This window comes from Orcinus orca, chromosome 20 (assembly GCF_937001465.1).
Source record: "Orcinus orca chromosome 20, mOrcOrc1.1, whole genome shotgun sequence".
NCBI lineage: Eukaryota > Metazoa > Chordata > Mammalia > Artiodactyla > Delphinidae > Orcinus > Orcinus orca.
The window spans coordinates 47,924,838-47,952,378 of NC_064578.1; the positions used below are offsets into that span (position 1 = coordinate 47,924,838).

The 27,541-nt window shown below is 59.8% G+C and overlaps 2 protein-coding genes across 5 annotated transcripts; both read right to left on the reverse strand.

The window, feature by feature from the left end:
• Window positions 1-158: 158 nt before the first annotated feature.
• On the reverse strand, window positions 159-19,280 carry ARHGEF1 (Rho guanine nucleotide exchange factor 1). Of its 3 annotated transcripts, XM_033430856.2 has the most exons (30): window positions 19,145-19,280; window positions 14,664-14,706; window positions 14,483-14,566; window positions 13,879-13,992; window positions 11,526-11,624; window positions 11,219-11,261; window positions 10,763-11,009; window positions 10,272-10,301; window positions 9,894-9,993; window positions 9,652-9,748; window positions 9,541-9,576; window positions 9,169-9,306; window positions 8,318-8,423; window positions 6,960-7,127; window positions 6,543-6,688; window positions 4,955-5,101; window positions 4,541-4,623; window positions 4,172-4,297; window positions 3,953-4,067; window positions 3,732-3,832; window positions 3,515-3,592; window positions 3,225-3,300; window positions 2,975-3,142; window positions 2,370-2,457; window positions 2,143-2,229; window positions 1,727-1,794; window positions 1,550-1,636; window positions 985-1,148; window positions 805-907; window positions 159-496 (listed from the first exon to the last, which is right to left on the reverse strand). In XM_033430856.2, the coding sequence occupies exons 2-29, from the start codon at window positions 14,691-14,693 to the stop codon at window positions 824-826; spliced, it is 2,910 nt and encodes a 969-aa protein (XP_033286747.1). In that variant the 5' UTR covers window positions 14,694-14,706; window positions 19,145-19,280; the 3' UTR covers window positions 159-496; window positions 805-823. The 3 variants fall into 3 exon arrangements, with proteins under 3 accessions (XP_033286747.1, XP_033286749.1, XP_033286752.1); XM_033430858.2 differs by lacking the exon at window positions 6,960-7,127 and having other exon boundaries at window positions 19,145-19,278; XM_033430861.2 differs by lacking the exons at window positions 6,960-7,127; window positions 19,145-19,280 and adding an exon at window positions 17,919-18,173.
• Window positions 19,281-20,394: 1,114 nt separating this feature from the next.
• Window positions 20,395-23,827, reverse strand: CD79A (CD79a molecule). Of its 2 annotated transcripts, none has more exons than XM_033430855.2 (5): window positions 23,670-23,827; window positions 22,010-22,303; window positions 21,582-21,799; window positions 20,976-21,044; window positions 20,395-20,846 (listed from the first exon to the last, which is right to left on the reverse strand). In XM_033430855.2, exons 1-5 carry the CDS (start codon window positions 23,743-23,745, stop codon window positions 20,733-20,735), a joined length of 771 nt encoding a protein of 256 aa, XP_033286746.1. In that variant the 5' UTR covers window positions 23,746-23,827; the 3' UTR covers window positions 20,395-20,732. The 2 variants fall into 2 exon arrangements, with proteins under 2 accessions (XP_033286746.1, XP_004271269.1); XM_004271221.3 differs by having other exon boundaries at window positions 21,582-21,700; window positions 23,670-23,826.
• Window positions 23,828-27,541: the final 3,714 nt, after the last annotated feature.

A 27,541-nucleotide genomic window follows, 5' to 3' on the forward strand; every position in this document is an offset into this window, starting at 1 on the left:
TCACTGTCAAGGCACAGGGACGAATGAATGAACAACTGGAGAAAGGCAAAAGGCACAGAGGCGACGGGGTAGGACAGACGCACGAAGTGACGCCAGATAGTTGTGGAGGGTTCCAGACACCACGCCTGGGCCCTTGCCCGCCCTCACAAACACAGACCTCTCCTTAGATAATATATATTAAAAAATAAACCTCCAATTCAGGGTATAAAAACAGAGCAAAGGCACTTGGGGGTGGGGGCTGCCCCCCCACCCCGGGCAATACTGAGATGGCCCAGGAATGGGGGCCAGATAGTGCCCCCATGGAATGAAGCCCTGAGTCCCCCAAGCAGGAGGGAGAGAAGGCCGAGGCCAGTGGGAGGTTCGGGGGGCAGTGATCCCAGCTGGGCCCCCCAGGCGTGGCCCTGGCAGCCTGGCTCCCTCTCCTCAGGCCCTTGGGGTTGGAGATGCCGCGGCAGCTGTGCAGTGGCGGGTGGCCCTCTCCTTCTTGCGAAAAGGCCTGGGGGGAGGGGGAGATGTAGGAGAAGAAGGGAGATGGAGATGGGAAGAGAGATGGAGAGAAAGAGGAGAGAGATGGAGAGAGAAACAGAGAGGGAGAAAGGGAGGGTGGGGAAGGAGCACAAAAGAGCCAGAGAAACAGAAACTGACAGAGACGGACAGATGGAGGCAGGAGGCAGAGTGGGGAGATGCGAAAGTCAAAGACAGAGGGAGAGAGATGGATGGGGCTGTGCAACGGCAAGTGCCTGAGGTAGCCACTCTGGTCCCTCCTCTCCAGGCGGTGCCTGGCTCCCCCAGTCCCCCACTCACCTGCCTGGGGCAGGGGTCCTCAGGTACAGCCAGACTGGGGGACAGTGTTCTCCCCGAGCGGAGACAGGAGGAGTCTCAGGCGGCAAAACTCCTCCTCCACCTCCTGGTTGGGGATCCTCAATGAGAAGGGTCCCTCCACTGAGTCAGCCCCCTTCCTCCCCCCCCGCCCAAGGCCACCACCTCCAGCTGTTTAATGGTCTCCTCCAGGCTGAGCAGCTCCTCCCGAATTTCCTGGGGCTGTACTGGGCTTGGGGGGCCGCCCCCTGGGACTCCATCGCCTTCGAGCGGAGGCCCCACCCCGCTGTCTTCCTCCGAGGGAAGCAGGAGCTGCTTCAGGGACAGCACTGGACAGGGGCAAGGGGACAGAGTCAGAGGCAGGGCTCGGGCTGGGATGGGTGGGAGGTGAGGGGTGGGAAAGAGGCCAGGGGCCTGCGGGTGGGAGTGAGCTTCCGGTTGGCCAGACCTGCAGAAGGGGCTGGAGGCTGCAAAAGGGGGTGCAGAGGTGAGGCTGGGGCTAGGGTGGGGGCGGGGCAGAGGGCACCGAGGACAGAGATGGGTCCAGGGAGAGGCTAAACTGAAGGTTAAGGAAGGGACGGGACTGCAAAAGGAAGAGGGACTTGGGGCCGCCAAGGACAGTGGTGCAGGAGGTGGATGTGGTGCATTTGTTTCTGGCGGCTGGCCGTATGGCAGGTTGGAAAGCAGTGTTCCGGCTGGCGGCAGCCCTGCGGGGGTGGGGCTGAGCTACCTTTCTGAAGGGCCTTGGCGGCGAGCTGGCCCTCAGGGCCTGGTCTGCAGAAGGGCAGGAGGGCGCTGAAGATTCTCTCCATCCGGCCTGGGTCGGGGAGCAGGCAGGGGACTCAGATCCTGCTGGGCTTCCTGTGGACACCCCACCCCCACTCGGCACCCCTCCATCTAGGCTTACCGTCAGCCGGAGGCATCTCTCGGCCACCGTTGCCGTTCTCAGAGCTGCTGAGCAGGGGTTCACGGGTGCTGGGGGGAGCAAGTGCTGGGTGACCCCGCCACCCTGGCCCTGGTGGGCAGCAGGGGCAGGGAGACAGAGAACTAGAGGTGGGGAGGCAGGGAGGTCCGGAGACAGAGACAGAGGTCAAGGCTGGGAGACAGGGAGACAGACAGGCCCGGCTGGTGGAAGACAGAGAGGCCTGGATAGGAGACAGATGGACCGTGGTGGGGTCGGCGCACGCGTGTACACACCCTCACAGGCACGCGCGTGCGCACACACACACACACATACACGTGGAGACTGGGCTGGAGCTCAGGTTCTGGGGACACACAGGGAAGCTGCCCCCTGCCCTCCACTTGCCTCCCCGGCCCCCTCACCTGCTGGGGCTGGGCCGGTGTTTGGGTCGGGAGGTGCGGGCAGGGACCTTCAGGGATCCAGCGGTCTCAGTGATGAGGGCACACCAGCTGGGGAGACAGGGCAGCCCCTGGGCAGTCAGAGCCCCCAGACCCTGTGCCAGGACCTCCCACCCACCCCCTGTCCCCAGAGATCCGGGGGCCTGGGCCTCCTCCCCCTCCCCCCGCTCTTGGAACCCAGAACTGCTCACTTCTTCCGCTCCGACACGGTCTGGGCCACCAGCTCGTATATCTGGGCCTCCTGGTCCCAGGTAAAAATGACATAGAAGGCTTTGTGATCTGCAGGGGGAGGGAGAGGTGAGGCTCAAAGCCAGGGCCATCCCAACATGCACCTGGGGAAGGCCCCCATCGCGGTGGCACCTGGTGGCTCCCACGACTCAACTCACCCCCCGCCCCGCCCCCGGTGCCTCCCTCCGGAGCCCTCCCTCACCTAACCAGGAAACAAGCCCCCAGTCTGGCTCTACCTGTGAGACCCCTGGAACCACTCTCACCACCACGGCCCCTCACTGGGCTCCCAGCTCCCACCCCTGCTGCCTACAACCCCCAAGAGGCAGCCAGGGTGTCTTTTCAAAACACCAGTTAGAACTGGCTGCTCATCTGTGCAAAAACGTGGGGCAGTTCTCCATCTCACTCAGTAAAGCCACAATCGGCCTGGGGCCCCGCCGTACCCAGCCCAGGGCCCCCCCTCACAGCCTCGGCCTTGGGCTGCCAGGCCTCCCCTTGGCCAGAACGTGCATGCCGGGCTCCTTGGAGGGCTCCTCCCCTGCCTCGGGGACAGCTGTGCCTGGGGCCTCACCGGTGGCCACCTCTCGGGTCATGGCGGAGGTGAGCCGCAGCACCGGCCGCAGCATGGTCTTGCCGTCGGGCGTGGGCGTCAGCGTCCGGCTGTGCGATTTGAGCAGCAGCCGCTCATCCTGGCGCTGCAGCAGCAGCAGCAGGTCGTCCAGCAGCAGGACGTGGACCTCTGCAGGGGGTGAGGCCCGTGCTCAGCACGCTCACTGGACAGCCCTGCCCCGCGGCCCCCGGCTCGTGGCCCTGGCGCTCACCCACAGCCTTGTCCTTAGTCACCCGCCACGTCAGCGGGCCCTCATGGACCAGCTTCTTCTTGGTGATATCCAGGTTCTGGAGGCAGGAAGGAGCGATGGTCAGTGAAGGTGAGGGCGGGGCAGGGGAAGGTGGGGATGACCATGGGGTCAGGAGGGGCTGCCCCGCTGGGAATGAGAAGGGCGTCAGGGTTGAGGGGCCCCTCTTGCTTCCTGGGTGTGTTATCAGAGAATCCCCAGGGCGGGGCGGAGGGGAGGAGAGGGGAGGGCAGGTGGGGCGGGGGCGGGGCCACCTTGAACTCGCTCAGCATGGGGTCGCTGCTCTGCCGCAGGTGGGACAAATCCAGGCGCCTCTGATAATCCTTGAGCCGCTGGGGCGGGGAAGGGAAGGGAGTGTCACTGGGACAAGCCAAGAGTTGGGGCCGGCCCACAGTGACCCCGACGGGGACAAGCCGGGGGTCCTGCCCACGCGCACCCCCTGCCCCGGCCCGGGGCCCCGCCCAGGCTCACCAGCAGGTCCTCCATGTCGCGCACGGCTTGGTTGACGTGGTGCAGAATTTCCCTGCAGCACTCAGCGGCCAGCTCCACTTTCTCCCGTTCCGCAGGCTCTTCTGCAGGCAAGGGGGAGACCAGCCCCGGTGAACCCCAACCCTGGAAGCTCCCAGTCCCTAGGCCAAGGTTAGAGACAAGCGGGCGGAGGCCCAGCAGCATGGGGCAGGGCCTGCGGCTACCTGTGTTCTGCCCGATGCTCTGCAGAAGCAGCGGGTACTTGGTCAGACGCTGCATCTCCGTGGGGATCATGTCCTTCAGCTGCAGGCGGCGGCACCGGGGGCGGCTCTCGGCCTCCTGCGGGGACGGCAGTGCTGAGGCGGCTCTGCTGCGGCTGGCCTTGGGGACCGGGACGCCGGCCCCCCTCCCCTGGGACCCTGGGGCCCAGACCCCTGCCTCACCTGCACGAAGGCACAGAACCGAGGCTCCTTGCGCTGTTTGGCTTTGAGCTGCTCTAAGGCAAACGACTGGCGGCTGCAGAAGCGGGAGGAGATTTTCTGGAACCAGGAGCCCTCGGTACCATCAAACTACAGCAAGATTCAGGCCAGGGAGGGTGTCTCAGGTGGGATTGGGGGGAGCGGGGCCTCACATGGGGATGGCAGCCTAGACAGGAGGACAGGTTAGGGGCCCAGACCCCTGGGTCTTAAAGGGGTTGAAAGCTTGAGACCTGGTCTCCTGGGGCCTGCATTTCAGGTCCCCAGCCAGGAGGAGGGGGCGGGGTGAGGGGAAGGGGGGGCACCCTCACCTGGGCCTAGGCTGGGCACCCTCACCTGGGCCAGCAGCACATCTCCGATCTCCTCAATGAGGTAGCCACTGTCCTGCCTCCGCTTCATCAGGCGATCAAGGAACAGGGCTGCGGAGAGCAGAGAGGAAAGGGGGTGCTGTCAGGGCCCGTGAGACTGGATGCAGAGCTGGTCGGGAGCTGGTGGCGGGGGTGGGGGGGTGGGGTCGGGCTGCAGGTGGGTGTGTCTGATCCACGGGGCCTGTGGGCCTGTCCCTCCCTCACTCCCCACCACATGCTTGTGGAGGATGTGTCCCTAGAATGTGAGCTCTGGGGTTCTGGGGTGGGGTCGTCCCCAGAGCTGGAACAGAGGCTGCCCGTGAGACCAGGCTCCAGGGTTTGTCGTTGAGGCAATGAAGGAGAGAGCTGGCAGTGGGACGTAGGGCCACAGCCCTGCACTCACAATGCACCTCGATGAGCTCGTCCAGGCTGGGGAAGATGTTCTGTAGCTCCTCCAGGGAGAAGAAGCCCCCATCCGCCATGGGCTGGTAGAAGAGGTCATAGAGCACCCGGAGCATGCGCACGTGGGCCGCCTCTGTCACCAGCAGCTCTGCAGGGCCACCGGGCAGGAGGCATGGTTGGGGAGCGTGCAAACTATGGGGGGCACTCTCAGAGGCAGGCTGGGGAGTGAGGAGGGGACGGGACAGGGATGATTCTCCCTGGGTGGAGTCACGTGCCCCTGAACGAGCCACTGAGGATTCCTCAGCCCCACTGCCTTTCTGTTCCGGCTGGGGCAGCCAGGCAAGGCGACCGATGGTCCCAGTTTGCCCCGCACCATGGTTTTCCCGGGACATGGGATTTTCAGTGCTAAAACTGGGACAGTCCCAGGCAAACCGAGACAAGTCGGTCTCCTCACTGCCTGCAGCTGTGTTTTATGTCTAACCGTCCAGCAAGTTTTCTCAGGCTCAGTTTCTGGCACAATGACCCCCTCTCTGCACAGGTTGATGGCCCGAGTTCCAGGGGCCTCAAAAGTCCCCGGAGACTAAATGTACCATTTTGTGTGTTACGTATGTATATCTTTCTGGTGAGAGAAACCGCTATGCTGTCCGACGTGGTAGCCACGAGCCACACACAGCTCTTCAAATACTGCTTAATTAAAATGCAATGCAATGCAAAATTCAGTTCTTAGTTGCACTCACCACACTTTAGGCACTCAACCGCCATTACATGGCTGGTGGTTACCATGCTGGAAAGCACAGACATTGCCTGTTACCATCATTCCAGAAAATTCTATCGGATAGCACTGCTAATGTTTTGATCAGATCCTCAGAAGGATCTGTGACCCAAAAAGCATTTATCTACTGCCCTAAAAATTCTGAATGAGAACCCTTCTTACTATTAAGTAATCCGTAAATTAACTTCCAAATGAGCTTCCAAAAGGACTGTACGTTTGCCAAACTCCCCTCAACACACAAATGAGTTGAAATCACAGCAGAGGATCGAGACAAAAACGATACTCCCATCATCTGTCTGCTCAGAAGTAAGCACTACTAACATATTGATTATCTTCCCAAACTTTCCTGGGTGGGAACCTTTTTGTCCCCCGAGCGCTGCAGACCAGTCGTAACAGCGGCTGCATCTGAATGCTCTTACCCTGGGCCCACCACTGCTGAGCGTTTCACACTAATCATCTCACCTTCATCTTTGTGACAGTCTCTTGAGGTAGGAACTATCACTGCCCACGTTTCCCAAATGAGGAAACAAAGGCTCACGCTAGAAATACAATTTTATAGACCGTGTCTGGCTCCTAACATCAACACTATCCTGCACTACAAAAAATTCTTCGGAAATGTCACTTCAACGATGGCCGCATTCCCGTTCCATGGAATATTCCACAATTTACTTAACAAACGGTGCTCTGTCAGAAGCGGGCTGCCTTCAAGCTCTGCCCGGTGTAAGTAACACCGAGATGGACATCTCCCTGCGTCTGTCTGACTTTGCTGGAGCTGGGCTGTGTCCTCGGCCGCAGTGGCTTGGAGGAGGTGACTCACCGCTGATGACCTCCTGCCGCTTCACCTGGCTCTTGGGAAGGCTGTGCAGGGTGCCCGGGGGGACGAGCTCCCGCCAACCGGGGGGCTCTTCTGGTTCCAGCTCTAGTCCCGATCGGCCCGGCTCCCCCTCGTCTCCAGGCTCGGGGCTGTGGGACAGAGGCCTCATTAGGGCCCCAGCGCAGGGCATCCCAGAGAAGAGCCTTCAACTCTTTATAGTGTCCAACCCCAACCCCTAGGGCCGCAGACCAGCCCCCAGATCTGGAAAGAAGCCTCTTACCCCTCTCCTGGGACCACTGGAGGCCCTCAGTGACCTCAGCATCTGATACCCAGCTCTTGGTGATTCTGGCAAAGATCCCCCACCCCGGCCTCCCTGACTCTCCAGGCTGCCTCAGTGGATGGGGGGGAGGAGTGACGTACGTGGCTCGTCGGGCAGGGCCAAGCACGGCCGTGGCGGAGCTGGGGTCCATGTCCACGTCGCTCCGGGAGCGGCCCCCACCCCGGCCCTTAGCCCCGAGGCTGCCCCGGGAAGGCCGGCGGCGGTCACTCACCCGCAGGCTCTCCGAGCGCCCCAGACGCCCCGACAGCCTGGACCCCGAGGCCAAGGACAGAGTCAGACAGAGGCCAGGACAGAGATAAGGAGAGACCAAGACAGGGACAGAGACGGGGAGAGACCAGGACAGAGATAGACAGGGACAGGTGGGAGAGACCAGGACAGAGACGGGGAGAGACCAAGACGGGGACAGAGACGGGGAGAGACCGGGACAGGGACAGATGGGGAGAGACCAGGACAGGGACAGAGACAGGGAGAGACCAGGACAGAGATCAAACATGCAACAGAAGAGAGGAGAGAGTCAGAAGGACCAGTGTGACTTTGGGGTGCTGGGGCAGTGAGGGGGGTGGCCAGAAGGGATACTGAAATTGGTGGAGGAGGGGATGGGAACCCAGTATGGAGCACAAAACTGACCGCTCCCTTCCCTGAGGCAGGGGGATGGGGACAGAGGCAGGAGCTGAGGGAGGGAAGGGGGATTTCAATACTTAGCTCTTCGGCTTGAGGGTGGCGTGCCCACCCACCCCTCACAGGGGTGAAGGGGAGGGGGTGGCCCATGGGGAGAAGGGGAGAAATGGGGGAGGGGCTAGCCCTCCCCCCACCCAGGGCCCAGGCACCCACCTCTTCCACCTTCTGGGGAGAGAGGGGCACAGGGTCAGAGGTGGACCCAGATGGAACCCAACTCACCTCCCCCACCCGCCAAAGGGTCCCCAAAGCAGCGGCACAAGGACAGGCAGGGGGCAGAGCCTGCCCCCCAACTGTGAGGGGGACAGGGCCCCCAGGCACAGAGCACAGAGGGCTGGGGGGTGGAGGGAAGGGGCACTGGGAGGCAGGAGCAAGGCAGCTGGGCTGGAGGCTTAAAAGAGAAGGGGGAAAAGATGGAAAAGTGCAGGGCGGAGGGTGGGGGCAGGGGGAGAGGGGCCAAGAGGAGCTGAGGGGAGGGAAAGCAGAGGAAGTGGGAGGAAAGGAGAGAAAGAGGGGGGAGGGGGGGGAGAAAATCAGTGAAAAAGGAAGGAGAGGCAGAAGAGAAGGAAAGGGGAGACGAGGAAAGACAGCGCGGAAGAAAAAGGGAGAAGACGGAAAGAGGGAGGAGCGGGGCAGAGTGGAGACGGCTTGGCTCAGGGACAGGCAGGTGCAAGTGGCAGTGCGACCCCCAACACACACCCTCCCTGCACTGCATAAGCCCGGTCCTGCGCCCGGCACCTCCCCTGCACCCGGCCCTGGGCACCTCTCCGTGTCAGCACCCTCCTCTGTGCTCTCCAGGGGCGCTGCAGGCTCCAGGCTGGCTGGGCCCTGCGGGGGCGGGTCCCCCAGCTCCGGGAGGGCGTCAACACCTGTGGGGATAATGGGGGTGGGGAAAGCAAGGCTGGCTGGAAGGTCCCTGCCACGGTGAGACCCACACCCTGGGGGCCTCCGTTCCTCTAAAGCCATCCAGTGCCTGGCCGACACCAAGTGGCTGGTCTATACTTCAGTGGGAGACGGACAGATGGAAAGACCTCTGAGAACAGGGTCATGGGCAGGTGGGGCTCAGTGGGTGCAGAAGCTGCAAAACTATGGTGCTAGCCTCGCACTCGGGGAGGAGACTGGATGCCTCCACATCCATGCATTCTCCCAACACTCAACTGGGACTTGTGGGAAGAGAATGTACCCGTTTAGAGGTGAGGGGACTGAGGTTCGAAGAGTGGGGAGTGACTTCCAAGATCTAACACAAGTCAAGCGCAGAGCCAGGGTCTGAACCCAGGCCTGGCCAAGTAGCAGTCTGAGATCCAGCGGGCTGAGAGCCACCCAAGGAGCGTGAGACCTTAAGTTCATGGAGCAGCCGGGCTCACCATCTAAGGGGGGCTGATTGGTAATGTACTCAGAGAGGGTTCTGGGAAATGAAGCCATGGGGGCTGATGGGAAACATAGTCCAGGGAGGTGGGGAAACCTGTCACCAGAACAGAGGTGCGAGCTTGCGAAGAAAGCCGTGGAAAGGGTAAACCGAGGGAAGGGGTGGGTTATCAATAACCCTGGTGACCAGGGGCAGGGAGGGCAGAGAACCAAGGGGCTGTTTTGCTGCGGGGCCCAGGAAACTCTCACCTGGTTCCCGGTCAGGGCTGTCCCCAGACAGAGGGTGCAGAGAAACTCCGGGGGTGTCCTGCCCAGGGGCTCCGACATTCCGGTCCCGGGAGGGCACCCCCAGACCTCCCTTACGTTCTGTAAGGCCTGGCTTCTCACCTGGGGAGGCAGTGAAGGACAAAGGGGAATATGAGGGTCCAGCGACTCTAATTCATAAAGGCCTGGGGTCCAAGATGCTGGTCTGCCCCATCCTCCCCATCACCCAGGAGACCCCTACTCCCCCCTCAGAGCCAGGAGTCCCAGCCCCTCGCCCCTCCTCCCTCAGACCTAGTAGGTCCCCTGCCCTCCTCTCTCAGGTCCCCAGGACGGATGCTCTAGCTTCAGGACTATTACCATCAGCCTCAACTTTGAGGTGTCGAAAATCTGGGGCTGAAACGAGAGATGGGACCATGAGGTGGGGGCAGCATGGGGAAGTCGGGGCGGGGCTGAGGCTGGGCACCTCACCCTGGGGCTCTCCCCGGTTCCAGCGGGCAGCATCCAGGAAGCTGCTCAGTCCCTTCTTGGTCTTGGTCGGCTCTTCTGACCGCCGGTTCCCCATCACCTATGGAAGGTGGGGGGAGGAGGGGGCTGGGCATTTCTGGGCCGATGCCAACAAAGAGGGATCCGACCCCAGCGGTGCAGAGCCTCGAGGCTCCCTGGGGGTCTCTGGGGAGGTAAGGGCCAGGTTTGGGCGCTCGGGGAAGCACCTTTTTCCGGAAGAAATTCCTCCCCGACTTCTTGTCTCCACTCTTGGTCCGCACCCCGAGGTGGCGCATGTACAGGGTGATGGCACTGACCACAGCAGCACTGTGGGGAGGGGACGGTGAGGGCACACAGACACACACACTGCCACGCGCACTCCCACGGATGCAGGTACCCTGCTACCCTCACAGCTCCCCCTCCGCTCGCTTCCCACACCAGCCCCATGACCACTTCCTGCTGAGTATCTGAGGAAAGGGGGGAGAGAGAGGGTTTTAGAGGATGGAGCCAGAGGTGTTGCCCAACGCCCAGGCCCCTAGGCGGCAGGCCCTCCTCCCTCGGGCCCAGAAAACCAAACTCCCCGCCGGCCTCTCTCCTTCCATCACCTCTTTTCCTCATCGTTAGAGATGGTGTGTCTGTAAGAAGAAGAAAGAAGTTTGTAACAAATTTGCTAAGCCTGGGGTCCCTGACCACCCAGCACAATTGTCCAGGTTCCTGTCCCCTCCAAAGCTGGCACAGGGAGAGAGGAGAGGCAGACGGGGGCGGGGGGGGGGGGCTGCTGCTGACACATCTGCGAAGGACAATCACTGAAGGCCAGACTCTCACCCGGGGTCGTGAGAGTTGCAAGGACAGGACCCAAAGCCCAGGCCTGAATGCAAGACTGTGGACAAGAACCGGAAACTAGGAGGGACCCCAAAGCTGGGAAGGCAAGATGCAAAACCAGATGGACTAAAATGCCAGGGCTGGGCCCCAGAAGTCAGGGGAGGAACCCAAACGCTGGGAAATAAACGCTGCAGCTGCAGAGGGAGCCTGGAAGCGGAAGGAACAGGGCAGCAGAGGGCGCCCTCTGGGCCACGGAGGGGCTGGTCCCACTCACTGCATGTCCTCCAGGTGGGCCAGCTGCCGCTCGGCCAGGTGCCGCTCCCGGGCCTCATAGGTGGCGCGGTCCCGCCCAACCCAGGCCCCCAGCTGGATCAGCTCCTGCTCCCAGGGTGTCATGCCCATGAGCTTCTTGGAGCGGAAGTCCTCCAGCTGCCGGCTGACGGCTGCCTGCTGGGTCTGCACCACCTCCTGCACGAAATGCCGCTGGACATCCTCGGAGAGGAGATCGGGCCGCGTGCGGTCTGCAGGGACAGCGGCCAGTTCCAGGGGCTGCGACTCCCCGCCCACCCTTCGACTCTGACAGCTATGCTTCCTTGGGCTGTGGGGGCCGTGAAGAAGGAAGGACAAGCCCCTGTCCTGGGAGCATGAGAGTGCGGCCTCCCTCCCGGGGGTCTCCTGGTCCCTGCTAGAGAACACGTCCTCATCCCCAGATCCCCTCTCCTCTCCTTACCAAGTTCAAAGGCCACGGTGGGAGGGACCGTCACCCGCAGAATCTGCTCAGGGGAGAGAACGGAGTGAAGGGGAGGACTGGGCAGTGAAGGGGGCAGTGTTGGGATCAATGGGATGGCAGCCCAAGTACCAGTGGGTACGATGCTCTGAGGGGAGGGAGCAGTGGAGGGGGGGTCAGGCTGGCACAGGGTCTCCCCAGACCAGGCCGCCCTTCACGTTGCCCTCAGCAGGCTGGAGGTTGGGAGGAGCAGGCTGGCTGTCCACGGTGAAGGGGACAGGGGATGGGGCCCCCTGAAGGTGTCTCTCACCGCACACTTATCCAGGAAGCTGTGGCAGAAGTCGCCGAAGGCCTTCTTGGCCTCCTTGGGGCCCAGTGAGCCCAGCATGTCCGCGTGCAGGCAGCAGAGCTGGGGGAGACGAAGCATGACGCATCCTCCTCCCACCCCACCCAAACCGCACTGCCCCCGGAACGCCTCAGGGCGCAAACCCTCTGCGAAGCGCTCCCTGACGTCCCCCATCCCCGTCCCAGGCCCCCGCCTGCCTCCCCAGGCCACCGCGGCTTTCGTTCATTTTCTCTCCTGTGAAATGGTTCTTTGGTCTGTCTTCTCTCTGCTGCTGCTGCTGCTAACGCCTCCCCCAGCTACAGTAAGCGGGCTCGGTGTGTCCCTGACGCTGTGCAAACTCTTTAGCCACATTAACCTGCTTAGTCACGGGGAGGACTACCGTTATCCCATTTTACAGATGCGAAAACAGCTAGTAAGTGACGAAGTTGGGACTGGATCTCAGGCAGCCTGTCTCTACTGCTCCCCATTGCCTAGCAATACCGTGAGTTACTTGAGGGCGTGTGTGTGTGTGTGTGTGTGTCTGTGGCAGGGGGGACGTTCTGATTCATCTGTGTCCCAGACAGGGCCTAGTACACAGCGGCACTGAGCACATAAACAGGAGGACAAGGGCACTCACTCACTCACTCATCAAGCACGCCTTGAGGTCGCCTACGTGGCAGCCCTATGCTGGGTGACACTGGCAATGCTGTGGGGCCTCCAACCTGTCCTGGCTCCTGGGGGACTGTCATCAGGTAAGGGACATGGTCTCAGTGTGCTAAGGACTCGCCCCAGTAATCTATGCCTGCCCCCTCCCCACACCCCCATAAAGCAAAACTCCATCAGAGGCCAACAGGAAGCAGCCCAAGGGACCACGACTATCTCCCGGCCCCTCCCCCAGCCAAGGAGGTGAGGAAACAGCCTGAGGACAAATCTCAATGTGCCGAAGGCCATCTGGGTCACCTGAGCCGAACCTCTGGCCCTGGCCAGGCCTCAGTTTCCACATCTGTAAAGGGACACGGCAGGGCTTCCCTGGTGGCGCAGTGGTTGAGAATCTGCCTGCTCATGCAGGGGACACGGGTTCAAGTCCAGGTCTGGGAGGATCCCACATGCCGCGGAGCAACTAGGCCCTTGAGCCACAACTACTGAGCCTGCGCGTCTGGAGCCTGTGCTCCGCAACAAGAGAGGCCGCGATAGTGAGAGGCCCGCGTACCGCGATGAAGAGCGGCCCCCGCTTGCCACAACTAGAGAAAGCCCTCGTGCAGAAACGAAGACCCAACACAGCAAAAATAAATAAATAGCTTACTAAACTCCTACCCCCAACATCTTCTTTTAAAAAAAAAAAAGGGACAGAGCAGTCAGCACAATCCCTGGGCTAAATTCCAGGAGTTCAAGTTCTAGAAACCCTTCGGCTCGGCAGGGGGACTCCCTTGCCAGAGGGTCAGAGCCTCCATGCCCCGGGGCGGGGGGGGGGGCGGCAGCCACTTTTCTGGCAATTTCCTGATGGCCTGCCAGCTTCTGAAGCTTTGGTGTCAGTCGATAGGCTCTTCTCTCTGCACCCCCCAGGCCTCCCTCCCTGCCACTTCCATCAGTCTCCTTGTTTTCTGGAGGGATCTACCACGCATTTCCAGTACAGAGCAGTGCCCTAGGCTAAGCCCAGCTCCCAGCCTGCGCTGGGCTGCACGGGGTCTTCTTGGGACGGGACCCTGGTCCACAGAGCCCCCTCCAGCCAGTGTTGTGGCTTCTCCCTCCCCAAGCCACCTGCTGGGTTCTCTAGACTCTGCAGGTGTCTCCCAGATGGCATGGCTCTGCATGCAAACCTCCCCGGTATTTTCTGCCCTATAACAAGTTTTCCGGGTCATCCGTTACATTCCCTCTGCTTCGCGGGCTGCTTGTAGCAGTTTCCTTGTTTCTGGACCAGAGCCTACTGTGCCGCCTAGACCCGAGGAGGCTAACGGTTTTCTCCCAACCACCAGCTCTGAAGGACTGACTGGTGGCACGTGCAGAGAATTTGATTTCCAGAGTCTGTGAAAAGGCGCTGTCACTGATGGGTGATGCTGCCGTGGGCACGGAAGGCGGCCGGGGGCATGGTTTCCGCCAGGCTGCTGGATTCTCCGTTGCTCTCCGAGACTCTGCCGTGCCTACTCTCCCGGGCTGCGCCCACTGCTCAGAAATTTACACGGGGCACCTGCAACCTTGTCTGCATCCCGTGGTGGGCTTCTTGGCTCTCAAGCTGTGCTCTCTGGATCCCGCCTGGCTCATCCTCGCTGGTCTAACGCACTGAGCACTGCGGCGGGTCCCCGCCCCGCCCCGCCCCGTGCCTGCCCAGCCCCGCCCTCACCAGGGGTCCTGGCTCGAACTGCATGGCCACGTGCTGCAGGAGGGCCATGAGGTGGGCCGGGTGCCGCTTCACCTGATCCAGGCTCTGGTACTGGTTGTTTTGCTCCTCGGGGTTCTGGGGGTGGGGATGGGAGTGAGACAGTGGGGAGCAGAGGAGGGGCTTGGGGCTTGACCCTCCCTCTTCCCTGGTACTTCCCGATGGATCCAAGCTGGCAGGTGCGGGGCTGATGGTGGCAAGTCAGGGGTTGGGGAGAATGGATGAGTTTTAATGTTACAATGGTGGGTGAAGAGGACAGAAATCAGGAGAGATGGAATGAGGATCTGTGCTGTAATTAGGGGGCGGGGGCAGTGATAAAAACTGGGGTTAAACAGGGTGAGAGACTGTGCTGTAATCGGGGGGCACTGAGGATGGGGTGAGGGGATGAGGAAGGAGGTACCAGGAAGATTAAAGAAAGAGAGATGGGCAGTGAGAGGAGGCCGAGTGACAGCATCTGAAGACAGAGAACAGGACCCAAGGTGGGAGAGGGGACACTGAGGTTGGGACTTGAGGGCTGGGGCCCCAGGGAGCCTGGGACAGAAGTTTTCCCACCCCCCCTCCCTCTCACCGTCTTCAGCTCATTCTCAAAATCCTCGTCCTCAGCCCCGATGATGCTGATGGGCACCAGGCCAGGCCGGGGGGGCCCTGGGGCCTGCGGAAGGGGAGGGATGGCTTCAGCCCACAGTGCTCCCCACCGCACAGCCCCCCAGTCCCCTCACCCCCCGGCTCTCTCCGCTCTCTCCACTCACCGCCCCTCGGGCGACGTCTTCGGCCTCCATGGGCTCTGCAGGGCTGGGGGAAGAGGAGGGGCCGCGGTTAGAGGGGTGGCAGAGGGCGGCCCAGGGCGGTTACTCACAGATTCCTGGCCCAGGTGCCAAGGTGAGTAAACAGCCTCCACCCCCATCGCGGCCTCCACAGCTCAATGGGGCCTCTGTGTGGCGACAAAGAGCCCTTCAGAGGCCAGCCAGGGCAGGGAGCCCAAGGACAGGGAGCCTTGTGGGCGGGGGGAAGCTGGAGGCCAGGAGCCTGGGTCCGTCAGAGAGCTGCGGCCGTGAGAGCCTGCGATTTCGGGTCCCCGATGGACGCGGGGCTGGGGGCTGGGTCCTGAGGAGGCAGGGCCGGCGGGCGGGCAGAGGTGGAAAGGCTAAAGGGGGGCTGGAGGGAGGTAACTGGGGCCTGGGGGCTCTGCTCTGCCCTGTGACAGGCTTGGGGCAGGGTGCTGCCTCGGAACCCACCAGCCCTGCTTCCTGTGACAGGAAGTCACAATGGCAAATCCCCCAACCCCCAACTCCCTCCACACGAGAAAACCAAACTGTGAACCCTCCTCCCTCAGGACCAAGAGTCCTCGACCCCACTTCTTCCCCTCAGGGACCTGGCATCTTTCCGGCTTCCATCCCAGAAAACAAGGGATGGTCCTCAGAGAGCTCATCCCAAGGGGGGTCCATCTCTCTCACCCTATGTCCACCTGTCCGGTCTGTCTGTGTGTCTGCCGGCTCACCTCTCCCCAGCTGCGTCTCCACTGAATCTGCCTCATGCCTTTGACTCTCTTCTCCCTGTGTCTTCATTTTCTCTCACCTTTCCTTCAGACCTGTCTCATTTTCCCACTGTCCCTGCCTCCCCTCCGCTAGGCCCCACCCCTGCTTCTCTTGCTACCTGTCTTTCCCCTCAGCCTCTGCCTGTCTCCCCACATCTGGTTCCTGCAGCCACTGTCCCCGCACCTGTCTGCGTCACTGTCTCATTTGCTGTCTCTCGTCTCTCTCCCTCCCATCTCTCGCTGTCTCTCCCATCTTGTCTCCCTTAGAAGCTCCACTTCTCCCCGCGTCTTCCCACTGACGTCTTCTGTGTCCTTAATTAGTCTGACTAATGCCACTCGAGCCCGTGTCAGGTGGGAAGGCGCTGTGGAAACAGGGGTGGGGTGGACCAGTGCGGGGGGGGTTCTCCCCACAGCCCAAAGCTATTTATATCCCTAGTCGCTGGAGACCCACCCTTCTCCCTCTTCCACAGGCCTCCTCCCTAGCACTGGGATTCTGATTATGATCCTTAAACAATGATGCTTTCTGGAGTGTCCAAATGCCATCCTATGGGTTCACCCAAGCAGGCCTCATTTTTATTCTTTTCCATAAAGTGTATTTGTTCAACATCCAAGCTTGGGTGACTTAAGATCTGAGAATTGTTAAACGTTCACATAAATAAATTTGCAAAACAAGGCAGAAAAATAATAGTAATTTATTATGAGAGCTGAACTTACATCACACTCAGTGTGCTAGGCACTGCCCTAAGTGCTTCTCACAGAGTAAATCACTGAACCCTCAAAACCGCAAGCACCCCCATGCTATTATTACTCCCATCCGAGATAGAAAACCTTCACTGGGGACTTCCCTGGTGGTCCAGCAGTTAAGACTCCGTGCTCCCAATGCAGGGGGCCTGGGTTCGATCCCTGGTCAGGGAACTAGATCCCGCATGCTGCAACTAAGACCTGGCACAGCCAAATAAATAAATATTTTTAAAAAAAAGAAAGAAAGAAAGAAAAAGAAAACCTTCACCAGGCCATCAGCTGCAACTTCTGGGCTGGAAAGCATGACCATGGACATGGAGGGTCCCCGCTCATCCCACTCAGGGGTGGAAAAGTTTGACAGAGGCAGGGAAGATTCCAAAAGGGCAAAGGTGAGGACACACACGTTATCTGAGCAAATGCTTACGTGCCAGGCAGGCCCCGGAACATGCATTTGATGTGTATTATCTCTTTTTATTCCTCATCACAATGATAGGAAATAATAGTTAACAGTTAATGTACACTAAGTGCCATTAAATACGTGCCAGGAACAGTATTAATGCTTGACAGATATTAACTCAGTCCTTTCAGTGACCCTGTGAAATCAGTCTTCTTCTTATTATTATCCCCATCTTACAGAGGAGGAAACTGCAACACAGCTTGTAAGAGGCAGAGCCAGGATTCCGACCCAGGCAGTCTGGCTCCAGAATTTATGCATTTAACTCCCAGAATGTGCGGCTTTGGAGCATGGGGAATCCCCACCCCGACCTTAGGAAACTGAAATCTGAACCAAAGCTGAGACACATCAGGTTTCCCTATGGTGTCTGGGAGTCAGGGGTATGTGGGCACTGTGGTCTGGGCAGGAGTACAGATTGGACTCAGCTGCCCCACAGAGGCCTGGGGCTCAGAGAGGATTGGGGAGGGGGGTGGTTGCTTAGAAGATGGGGCGTGGTCCCACAAAGGCTAGAGAATGATGGGTCAGATGGATCTAAAGGCAACTGACAAGCCCTGGGGTCCAGCAGAGGGGGTGCTATGTGCATGGGGCTGTGGAGATGAGGGCAGGTTCAGAAGGTCCTTAAGGGTGGGGGTCCTAGAGCAAAGCGGGCATGTGTGAGGACTACACGGGTGCCTGGGTTCTCTGCAGGGCTCGGGGTCTATAAGATATTGAGTGGATGAGCCTGGTCTCCAACCTATAAGATATTGAGTGGATGAACCTCTAGGAGCCTTAAAGAACCTAAAACACTGAGTAGTCAAGGTGAGCCCTTGGAATGCATAAGGACCCAGATTCTATCTGACATATGATGGATCTACAAGGATCCTTCGATCACACAAGATCATAAGTCCTTAAGGGGAAGAAGCCAGTTTACGGGATCTCTGGAGACTTAAAAGGGGACCAGAATTCTATAGGGGAGTGTGGTGGTCCCCGAGACCCAGGATCTACAGGGCTCCGGATTCTAGCGGATGCTATTGATCCATGGAAACCCCACATTCTGTAAGGAGCCGGACCTCCATGGGGCGGGGCGGGGGGGCAGCAGGAACCTGGAGGGTCTGTAGGACCTTGTAATTTACATGGAGCGTGGCGGGTCTACACGAGCCCCAAATCATATGTAGGACGTGGCGGGTGTACACGGCCCCAAATCCTACAGGGAACGTGGCAATGTGCATGGTCAGGGATGCTGGGGAGGACGTGTGGAGTCAGGGTGTGACGCCCGCCGGGGGCCGCGTCCCTCACCTGCTCCGGGTCGGAGGAGAAGCACCGCTGCTGCCAGAACCGAAGCCTCCGCGCGCCGGCTCTGGGCTCCCCCACCCCCGCCTCCGAGTCGCTCTAGCCACCCCAGAGTCCACCTTTGCTTCCAGCTCCACTCCTCCCGCCAGCCGCTCTAGCCCGCTCCTGCCAGGCTCCAGCCCAGGAGACTCTACTCCTCCTGTCGGCCGCTCTAGCTCTCCACTGAGCCACGCTGGCCAGATAGGGCCGCTCTGGCCTGCCTTGGAGGGCTGGCGTTTCCGTATCTCGACTGCCCCCGTCACTCTCCTGGGCCCCGCCCCCTACCCCCTGCCCCCCGCCCCCAGGCCAGAGGTGGGGATGGTTCCAGCCCCCAGACCAGTGCTCAATACGAGAACACCGAGTCGCCCCGGCCCTTCGCCCCTAGACTGGGATCCCTACCCTATCTTTCCGCCCTAACTTGGGACCGTTTGAATTCCCAACGCTCGTACATTAATTCTCCCCGCACTGCCCCCCACCCCGCCTCACACTTTCCGCTGGGGCCGCAAAGCAAAAATCCTGGGTTTGAGCATACCTTCCCATCTGACGTGCAGTGGAACCTGGAAAAAGTAATTAACTCTCCCTGGGCCTCAGTCTTCCCATCTGTACAATGGGAAAAGATCCCCAGTTCTGTGCCCCTGCAACCCATCTCCCAGGGTATAACTCATGACCCAGAAAAAGACCTTTCCAAAAAATGCTTTCAAACGCGTTCTGCAACTTTCAGCTTCACAACGGCCTATGACCCTGTTATTGTCGTTTTTCCTTTCGGGTGGCTCTAAAGCATGCGGGGTTGGAGGACGGCGCTTAGCTGAAAGCACCTGCGAGTTCAAATCCCAACTCCACTCGGTCTCACGATGTATGTGACCTGGGACAAGTCGGTTTTACTCCCTGGGCCTCAGTTTCCCCACCTGTGCAATGGGAGTGATCATCCGTCCTCCGCCAGACAGTTGGGAAGCCTTGACCCCCGGCTCGCAGCCCTCATCTCACCTACTGGGCACTGAACAAGTATTAGTTCTCCTCTCTTTGTCCCCTTTGACAGATGGAAAAACTGAGGCCCAGAGAGGGGCGCCTGCTGGCTCAGCGGGGCCGGGAGGAGGCCCCTTCACTGCCGGCAGCGCCCAGCCCCCTCCCTCCTCCTCCCCACTTCCCCTAGCAGCCGAGGGGAGAGAGGCCGGGCGGGGCCAGGGACGGTGTACCTGGTGTCCGCGCGGGGAGGTGACCGGCGGGGCGCCCGAGGTCGGGCTCGGCGATCCCGGGCCCGGTGTCCCGGCTCCCGCTTCCTGGCTCTGGCGGGGCAGGAAGTTGGGGCGTTTTTCCGGAGGCCCCCGCCCCGCCGCCCCTCCCCGCTTCCTGCCCGCGCCCCGGGCCCGCCCGGCACCTCCGCCTCCTTCCCCTTCTTGCCGCCAGCCCCGCCCCTCCTTTCCCCGCTCCGCCCGGGACCCGCCCGACCTATGCCGGCTTAGTCCGCCTGCCCGTCCGCGGGCGCGGGTTTCACCTTTCTCATATATGTCTGGCGTCGGCCATCACCTCCCTGGCGAGGCGGGGGGCCCTGCGTCCGCCTCAGTCTGCGCAGCAGCCGCCCCTGCTTTCCGTCTCTGTGTGTCTCTTGGTCTTCCTCTCTTTTTTTTTTGCCTCTGTGTGTGTCTGTCCGTGTTCCTCTCTTTGTGTCTGTCTCTCTTTTTCCGTTGAGGTCTTTCTCTCCCTCTCCCAGGCCCCTGCTTCTCCCCGTTGTCTTTTCAACTCTTTGTCACTTTCTTCCTCAGAGCCTTCTCTCCCCATCTCTGGGTCTGGATCTTTCTGCATCACCATCAGTCATTTCCCCAACTGTTGCTTTCCCTAGAGTCTCAAGGGTCAGCCTCTCGATGTCCATTTTTCTATGGACCCTTCTTTCCTTCCCGTCTCTTCCTGCTGTCTCTCTGTCTCTCTCTGATGCCCTTTCTCCTCAGTGTCTTTCAATTCACTTGCTCTGTCTCTCCATCATTATCCTTGTCTCGATTTCCCTCCCCTGTCTAGCTCAGAAACTCTATCTCTGTCCCTCTCTGTCAACCGCCTCCGGATTTCCCCACCATCCCCAGTTTAGGGCCACAGACTCTCCAAATCCCGTTTCTACAAGTCCACTCCCAGAGAACAGGTGTGGCCATGGTCAGAATTTGGTACCAGTCTCACCAGACAGTCCACTGTGTCTTTGGGACTTAAATACGCATAAATGAATATGGTTACCTGGGTCCCCTCTGTGTCCCCCTCTGCTCAGGCACATGGCCTGGGTTGGGGACCTTCCCAAGAAACTTCCTGGTTCTTCCAGGGGACAGCCAAGACTGGCTCCCTGGTCCCAGGTGTGGGGAGTGGTCAGGAGCTGGGGGAGGAGGGGGCTGAGGTCCTGGACCTCTGGGCCCCAGAGGAGGGGGGGGGAGTGGTCCCCATGAGATCCGTGACTCCTGCGAAGGTCTGCAGTTGGGAAGGATTTATTATCACTAAGTGGCCATGACAGAGCAGGGAGGGGGGAGGTGACACTAATGAGGCTGCTACAATCAGCTCCCCTAGAAGCAGCGACTAAGGGCTCATTACCCGCTGGATGGGGGGGAGCCTGGGAAAGGCAGTAAGGGGAGGATTGAGTTAGGGTGTGGGGAGGGGATGAGGACGGTCTAGAGGGAAGAAGAGTGGCCACTCCCAAGGGGGAAGTTGAGTCAGGATACTCCCAGGAAAGATTGTGAAAAGAGAGCGGGTCCCAAGGAAGTGGGGTGAGACACGGTTTGGGTGCCCAGCTGGGGGGGCAGCCCGGCTGGGTCACGGCTTCTCTAGCTGAACGTCTCCGATGTGGAGGCTACCCACATCCTGGTAGGTGCCCTGGAGGCCCCGGGAGATGTCCTCATACATGGAGCAGTCATCGAGGTTCAGGCCCTGGGGTGGAAACGGGGTGGTGAGCCTCAGGGCCCGGACGCCTGGGTCCCTGCTTCCCGGCCAACCTCAGGGAGGAACCCCGTAAGAGCCCCGCCCACAGACACGCACCTGTCCCCACCTTCCACTCACCTCATAAAGATTTTCATCTTCATAGTCATCCTGGACATCTGCCCCGAATTTCATGTTCTGCCACCGTTTCTGTTGGGGAATTGGGAGCCTCCGTGAATGGGGGAGAGAATGTGTTTTCAGACCCTCATGGAGGCCAGGAGGTGCTTTACCAGAAAGGGTAAGGGACATGCCCAGAGCCACATGTCCTGTAAATGGCAGGTCTCTCTGGGTCCAAGCCAGTGCCCTTTGGGCTGTCGCCACTGCCTGTTCTTCTCCACGAATAACAACAACAATAATAGTAAATGGCTGTAGTTGCCCCGCGCCCTAAAGAGAGACTGGTGCTGGCCAGAGACTCTGGGAGGACACCAGCCCCCATCTTCCCTGGCCTTGGCTACATCTGGAGGCGACAGCACTCCTGGGTAGACGGGGAGAGTTGGACATCTCTGTGGGGGGCGGGGAATGTGAGGACACCCCTGGGGGGAGACTGAGCCAGGACGCCCCTCCGGGCCCAGCGCCATGTAAAATGCTTTCCTTATATTAAATTCCTGACCCCCTCACAGCCCCTATGGGGGGGGGCTGCCATTCTGTCAAGTTTTAGGCGGGACCCTGGTCCCCGGCGCGGCTCACCCTGAACAGCAGCAGCGTCCCAGGCACCACGGCGCAGATGAGTAGGATGATGCCCTCGGCTGTGATAATGTTGTTCTTGGTGCCCTCGCCCATGTCCAGGAAGGGCCTGGGGAGTGGCTCTGTGAGGAGGGAGTGCCGCTCAGAGCCCAGCGCCTCGAGTCCTCCCCTCGCCTCCCGGCCACACTCGCATCGAGGCCCAAGACCACTGAAGTCCCCACCTTGCAGGTGAGAAAATCAATCAGCCACCGTGTGTGAGCCGGGGAGTGAGGATGCCTGAGATGCAGGAGCTCAGGCACTGGCTCCACGCCCCCGCCCCCCGCCCCTGTCACAGGTGAGGAAGCCAGCGGCCCTAGCGGTGGAGTGGTGTGCGCTCACCACGCACGCGCACGCGGAGGTATGGCCCCAGCTGTGGGGAGCTGTGCACTCACCACGCACGCGGAGGTAGGTCCCACAGGAGCGCTGGACCTTCTGGCCTTCCTTGACCTGGCACCTGTACATGCCCCTGTGGCTCTTGGTCACCTGCTGGATGACCAGCTCGCCCTTGGGGCCCGGGCTTGAGAGCTCCATCATCGGGGGCCACGTGGAGTTGCCCTGGAGGATGCGCCACCATGTGATGTTGGGGTTGCTGCCGTTGTGTCTGCACAGGAGGCGGACCTCGTCCCCAATGCTCACCGTCACCGATGGTGGGCCCCAGTCCACCCACAGGGCCTGGCACCTGGGGCCTGCGGAGAGGCAAATGCGTGAGGGACCGTGAATGGAGACACAGGCCCAGCCCGGCCCCTGCTTCTACAGCGCTCCTGGCTGTGTGTGTGCATGTGTGAGTGGCGGGGGTGTGTGCAGAAGAGTGTGAGTGACACACTGCTGGGGGGTCCCCACTCGCCTCTCCAGAGCCACCTCCTGCCACCCTCTCTGTACCTGCTCCGAGCTTCGGCCCCACTGAGCTCACTGGCACTTGGATAGTCGGGTCCCCAGTGCTAGCAGTGCCCCCCAGGCAGCTCCTTCTAGAATCAGTTTGGGCATCACCTCCTCCTGCAGGCCTTCCTAGATTATTTTCTCACCCCAGCCCCAGCCTGGCCACACACCTGGCGCTTTATATATTGTGTATAACTGTCACAGAACCCTTAGACGTCAGTTCTCTCATTATCCCATTTTACAAGTGTGACAGCTGAGGCCCAGGGCGGCAGGAGTGGTTCAGGGGTTCGAACCCAGGCCCCCTGGCCCTGGGCCGCTTCCTGCCGGTTTGTGAGTCTGTCCTGCCCTGTGACCCTGGGCCTGCCCCTTGTCCTCCGTTTGCGTAACTTTGTGTGTGTCAAGCTGGGTGCCAGGGGTGAGTTCAGTGTTTGGGCTGGGCTGGGCGTTAGGGGAGGGCCTCAGCTAGGTGGTTGGCGGGAGGGGGCTGGGTGGCCCAGGCTGGGGAAGCCCCAGTTCTTGTGCCACTATCCCCCCCCTCCGCCCCCTCGCTGCCCTCGGGCCAGTCCACATGGCTGTCTGTGGCGGGAGGAGGAGAGAGGTGGCGGCAGAGGCAGCAACCTGAGGGTCACGGACTCCAAACTCAGCTCCCAGTGGAAATTTGGGGTGACTGGCCACCTCTCTAAACTCTGTCAAACGGGGTGCTCACAGCCCTGCCAGCTGGCCTTGCGTGAGAGAGGAAGGGGGAAGGTCACCGGCTCCCCCAGCACTGAGAAGGGGTTCCCTACCTAGGGGATGGTGACCGGGATTCAAGGCAGAGAAGGAGAAAAGCTTTTTCTCCCCTGAAACTGAGCACTACCCACAGTCCCCTCCCTGCCCCCAGCTCTGGAGCTCAGTCAAGGGCAGCCTTAGTTCCTTATTTTGATCTGGGGGGACGAGGGGGTGCGGAAGGTGTCTCTCGCCCTGCCTCCCCCACGGGGGATGCCCCTTCAATTTCGCTGAGCCCCCCTCCAGCCTCCCGTTGGCCTGCTTGGGACGGTCAAGCAGATGCAGTTTCTACGGGGTCTTTTCTAGACCCCTCCTGCCAGCTCCTCTCCCGTCCCCACTGCCTGGGCCCTCTCAACAGTCTCCCAGTTCCCCCCCCCACCTGCCCCCAGCACCTGCCTGTTGACCACGTACCCATGCTAGCAGCGAAGATCAAGAGGAGAAAGATGGTGGCATGCGGGGTTTGGCGGGCTTGGGGACCCCCAGGCATCTTCTCCCAGTGGGTTGTTTTGTCTGGGTAGCAGCGGCCCTGGGGTACCAGATCCCACCTCGGCCGAGCCCCAAACCCCGCCCCACTTCCTGCCCAGCCCTTCGGAGATGGGCTCCACTGGCCCCGCTGCTGGGTCCTTTGGTTGTCAGGTTGGGGGCAGCCCCTGCCGGGAGGCTTCAGGCCGTGAGTGGGGAGGAACTGCTCCCTGCACCTGTGGCCGCCACAACTCCCCCGAGAGGAGGCTGCTTGGGTGGGGGAAGAGGTTGGTTTAAGGCCTGGCTCGTCACTGCAAAGGAAGCCCGAGGGAGCCAGAGTTCGGGGTGCCTGCTGCGCACAGGTGGTCAGGGGACATGGGTGGCTCCGAGCCTGGTCTTTCCTCTCACTGGCCTTGGGCAAAACGTGTCCCCTCTCTGAGCCTCCGTGTCCTCCCTCCTTGGGGTTGGAAAAGAGGATTTAAAGAGGTTGTGCATGCACAGCACTGAACACAGGGCCTGGCACGTAGTAGGTGCTCAGTAAATGTTAGTTACTGTTAATGCTCATGAGGAATACATGAGGCAGGCCCACCAGCTCCGTGACTAGGTGGTGGCTTCCCTTTCCAAGATTTGGCATTTTTAATTCAAGTGATAAGGATAAAAATATCTCCCTGATGTTGTGACATAAGTGGATGTTCCCGACACCCAAAGGGCCACGATGGGCTCTTTCTTGGTGTTCTTTCATTTCAGCCTCTCCACAAGTGGGCAAGGTAGGCCACCCCCCATTTTACAGTGGAGGAAGCTGAGGCCATCACAGAGAGGGAACACCATCACTGTTACTTGCCCAGTTTGTACAGTCTGGTGGTGGAGCAGGGATTCCAAGTCACTTATGTGTGACCAGCTTCCTTTGAGCATTATTGTAGGTCAAGTGGGAGGAAAATGAGGCCTGAGGGGTGGGGGGGTGGGGGAATGACATGAGGTTGTTTAGATATTTGTGAGCAGTTAGGGGACCATCTCATACATGCACGCGCACACACACATAAGGAGACACAATGAAAAACTTCATGGCAGGGAGATTTTTGGTAGCAAAAACTGGGAAACAGACGAAAAGCCCATTTACAGGAGAAGGGATGCATAACTTGAGGTATAGTCAGTCAATGGAGTAGCACACAGCAGAAGAGGCCGAGCTTTGCTTGTCAACATGGCTGCATCTCAGAAACAACAAGAAAATGAGAAGAAATGTACTATGACAGGATCCGGCTGGCTTGTTTTCAAAAGGCAAAACAGCAGCGTGTGCTGTTAGGGACACATGTGTCTACAGTAAAGGTGTAAACGCATGCAGGGGAGTGATACCCCACTCCTGAGAGGGGTTACCTCTGGGGGAAGCAAGGAGGTTGCGACTGGGAAGGGTACACAGAGGGCTTTGTCTGTCTTAGTTTTATGCCTTGCTTTACTTTTTAAGCTGGGTGGTGGGTTCATGGGTCTTATTTATTTATTTATTTTTGGCTGCGCGGGGTCTTCGTTGCTGTGCGCGGGCTTTCTGTAGTTGCGGTGAGCAGGGGCTACTCTTCGTTGCGGCGCATGGGCTTCTCATTGCGGTGGCTTCTCTTGTTGCGGAGCACGGGCTCTAGGCACGCGGGCTTCAGTAGTTGTGGCTCGTGGGCTCTAGAGCACAGGCTCAGTAGTTGTGGTGCATGGGCTTAGTTGCTCCATGGCACGTGGGACCTTCCCGGACCAGGGCTCGAACCCGTGTCCCCTGCATTGGCAGGTGGATTCTTAACCACTGCGCCACCAGGGAAGTCCCATGGGTCTTTGTTACACTATTATGTATATATACTGTTTTGCATGCTTGAAGTATTTTGTTTTTTAAAAAAAAGGTGCAACTGTCACCCACACAGAAGAACATGGGCCTCAAGAATTCACACCTCCTGGGTTTGAATCTCAGCTCTGGTCATCTGAGCCTCAGTTTCTCTTCCTGTAATCTGGGCATAACCTCCCTACCTGTGAGGCTGTAAGAATATCACAGTGTGCTTAGCACAGTTCCTAGGACACAGTTCCTCTTCTCTGGCCCTCGGGCCTTCCCTCCTTCCCTCCAGGGACCCAGGTGTTCTGTTGGGTCCCTCTCTGTACAGCAGGTCATTAGCCCCTCTGTACTAAAGTTCTTCCTATAACCCCCACGTAGGAAGAAGTCTGGATCCAGACGCTGCAGCCCTTAGGAATTCACCTCCTTCAGCATCCTTCCTGGCTGAGCCGGTTTCCAGGCCCTCGACTGCCTCCCAGTGGCTGAAGCCGCCGCATCGTAGGCCCTCTCAGGCTCGCTGGCCTGTCTGGGCACCTCCACCTCCCGCTTACCCAGCACCCTGGTATCTGGCACTGTGAGCAAACCAGACGCTTGGCATTGCATTCCCAGGACGACTCTGGGAAATATCTTCATCCTCAATCAGCAAAAGAGGAAACTTAGGCCCCAAACAAGGACTGGCTGAAGGCCATGCCCAGGAGTGTAACCCTTTGGGCCTCATTTTCCCCACTTCTAAGGGACAGTGCCCTGTAGTGGCTAGAGCCCGGGTCCAAATGCTGGCTTTGCCACCTCCTGGCTGTGGGACATCAGGCAAATTACCCAACCTGTGACTGATCTTCCCCATCTCCAAACTGCACCTTTTGGTACCTATTTCACAGAGTATTAAGTGATATATTTATAAAGCACCTTGCACGTGGCAGGCTCTATCTAGTCCAGTGTATTCAGATCAAATCTTCCAGTCCTGACAACTTCCAGGCTGGGGGAAATGACACCTCCATCCCCCACTGGGTGCAGGGGACTCTTTGGTTTGATACTTTCCATTTTGGACATCTCAGTGCATCAGGTGTGCCTTTGAGCCAAGACTCGGCATCTCCCCGAATCCCTCAGGTAGGAGTAAGCAGCTTTACGGGCAGGAGCACAAGGCCGAGGGTAAGTTTGCTCAAGGTCGCACAGAATTTTGGGCAGTGTTGGAATTTGAACCCAAGTCATTGGGAGTTCAAAGCCAGGCTTGGCACTGGAAGGAAATGGGTTTGATCTGAGGAGTAACTTGGGATGGGGGAACCTCAGGGGTCTTGGCCTAGCCAGCTCAGGCCCAGCATCTTAGTTTTCCCCAAATGGGAGGTGGGCCAGGTCTCAAAGCGTGGTAAGGGGACCCTTCCAAAGCTTAGCACCTGCCTACTGGAAGCCCTTTGCACCTCCCACCTGGGCCAGGAGACCAATCACAGGTGGGGCTCCCGTCCCATTAGTGCAAAGAGCCAATCACCATGCAGAACTGTGGTGGGGGGCAACACCACGAGGGCCCTGGGAACTTGGCCTCTATGCAGGGGCCATGCCCCTCCCTCTGGGAGGGAAGTAGCAGCCCCCTGCCGGCTGGGTCCCTGCTGCAGCTTCAGCACTGCATCCCAATTCTTGGGGCAGGTACAGCTAGCTCCATCTTACAGCAGGGCCCAGGCCAGAGATCCCCAAAGTGAAGGCTCCCGTGTAGGTCAGGAGAAGGACGTGTATACTAGGCAGGTCACCTTGGGCTGGAAGCACACGAAGGACCGCCCCGAGTGACGGCTTTCCTTGTCCACTTCCTTCCAGAGGAGCAGCACCTGAGCCCCAGGGCCCTCCTGTTTTGTTCCAGCAGGGTCCAAGGCTCCACGTGGGGCCACTGCTTGAACTTTCCGTTTCTTTTTCTGAGACCCGCAAAGGCAAGGTGTGGGAGAGGAGCAAGGGCCCCCTGGGTCTTGCACCACCGTCTCGCCCACTTGGGGCAGAACCGTGTGAACCTGGAAGGCCAGGCCTCAGGTTTCCGAGGCTGTTG

Bases quoted from the DNA above. Each gene is read 5' to 3' on its own strand.
- ARHGEF1 (XM_033430856.2), bottom strand. From the start codon at position 14,693: ATGGAGGCCGAAGACGTCGCCCGAGGGGCG. The intron at 9,749-9,893 runs GTGCTTCCCCGA...CACCTTCCATAG, and splicing joins GGAATTTCTTCCGGAAAAAG to GTGATGGGGAACCGGCGGTC. The intron at 3,301-3,514 runs GTGGCCCCGCCC...TCCTGCCTCCAG, and splicing joins CCATGCTGAGCGAGTTCAAG to AACCTGGATATCACCAAGAA.
- CD79A (XM_033430855.2), bottom strand. From the start codon at position 23,745: ATGCCTGGGGGTCCCCAAGCCCGCCAAACCCCGCATGCCACCATCTTT. The intron at 21,045-21,581 runs GTGAGCCGCGCC...ATTCCCCAACAG, and splicing joins GGACGCTGCTGCTGTTCAGG to AAACGGTGGCAGAACATGAA. The intron at 20,847-20,975 runs GTGAGTGGAAGG...TTTCCACCCCAG, and splicing joins AAGATGAAAATCTTTATGAG to GGCCTGAACCTCGATGACTG.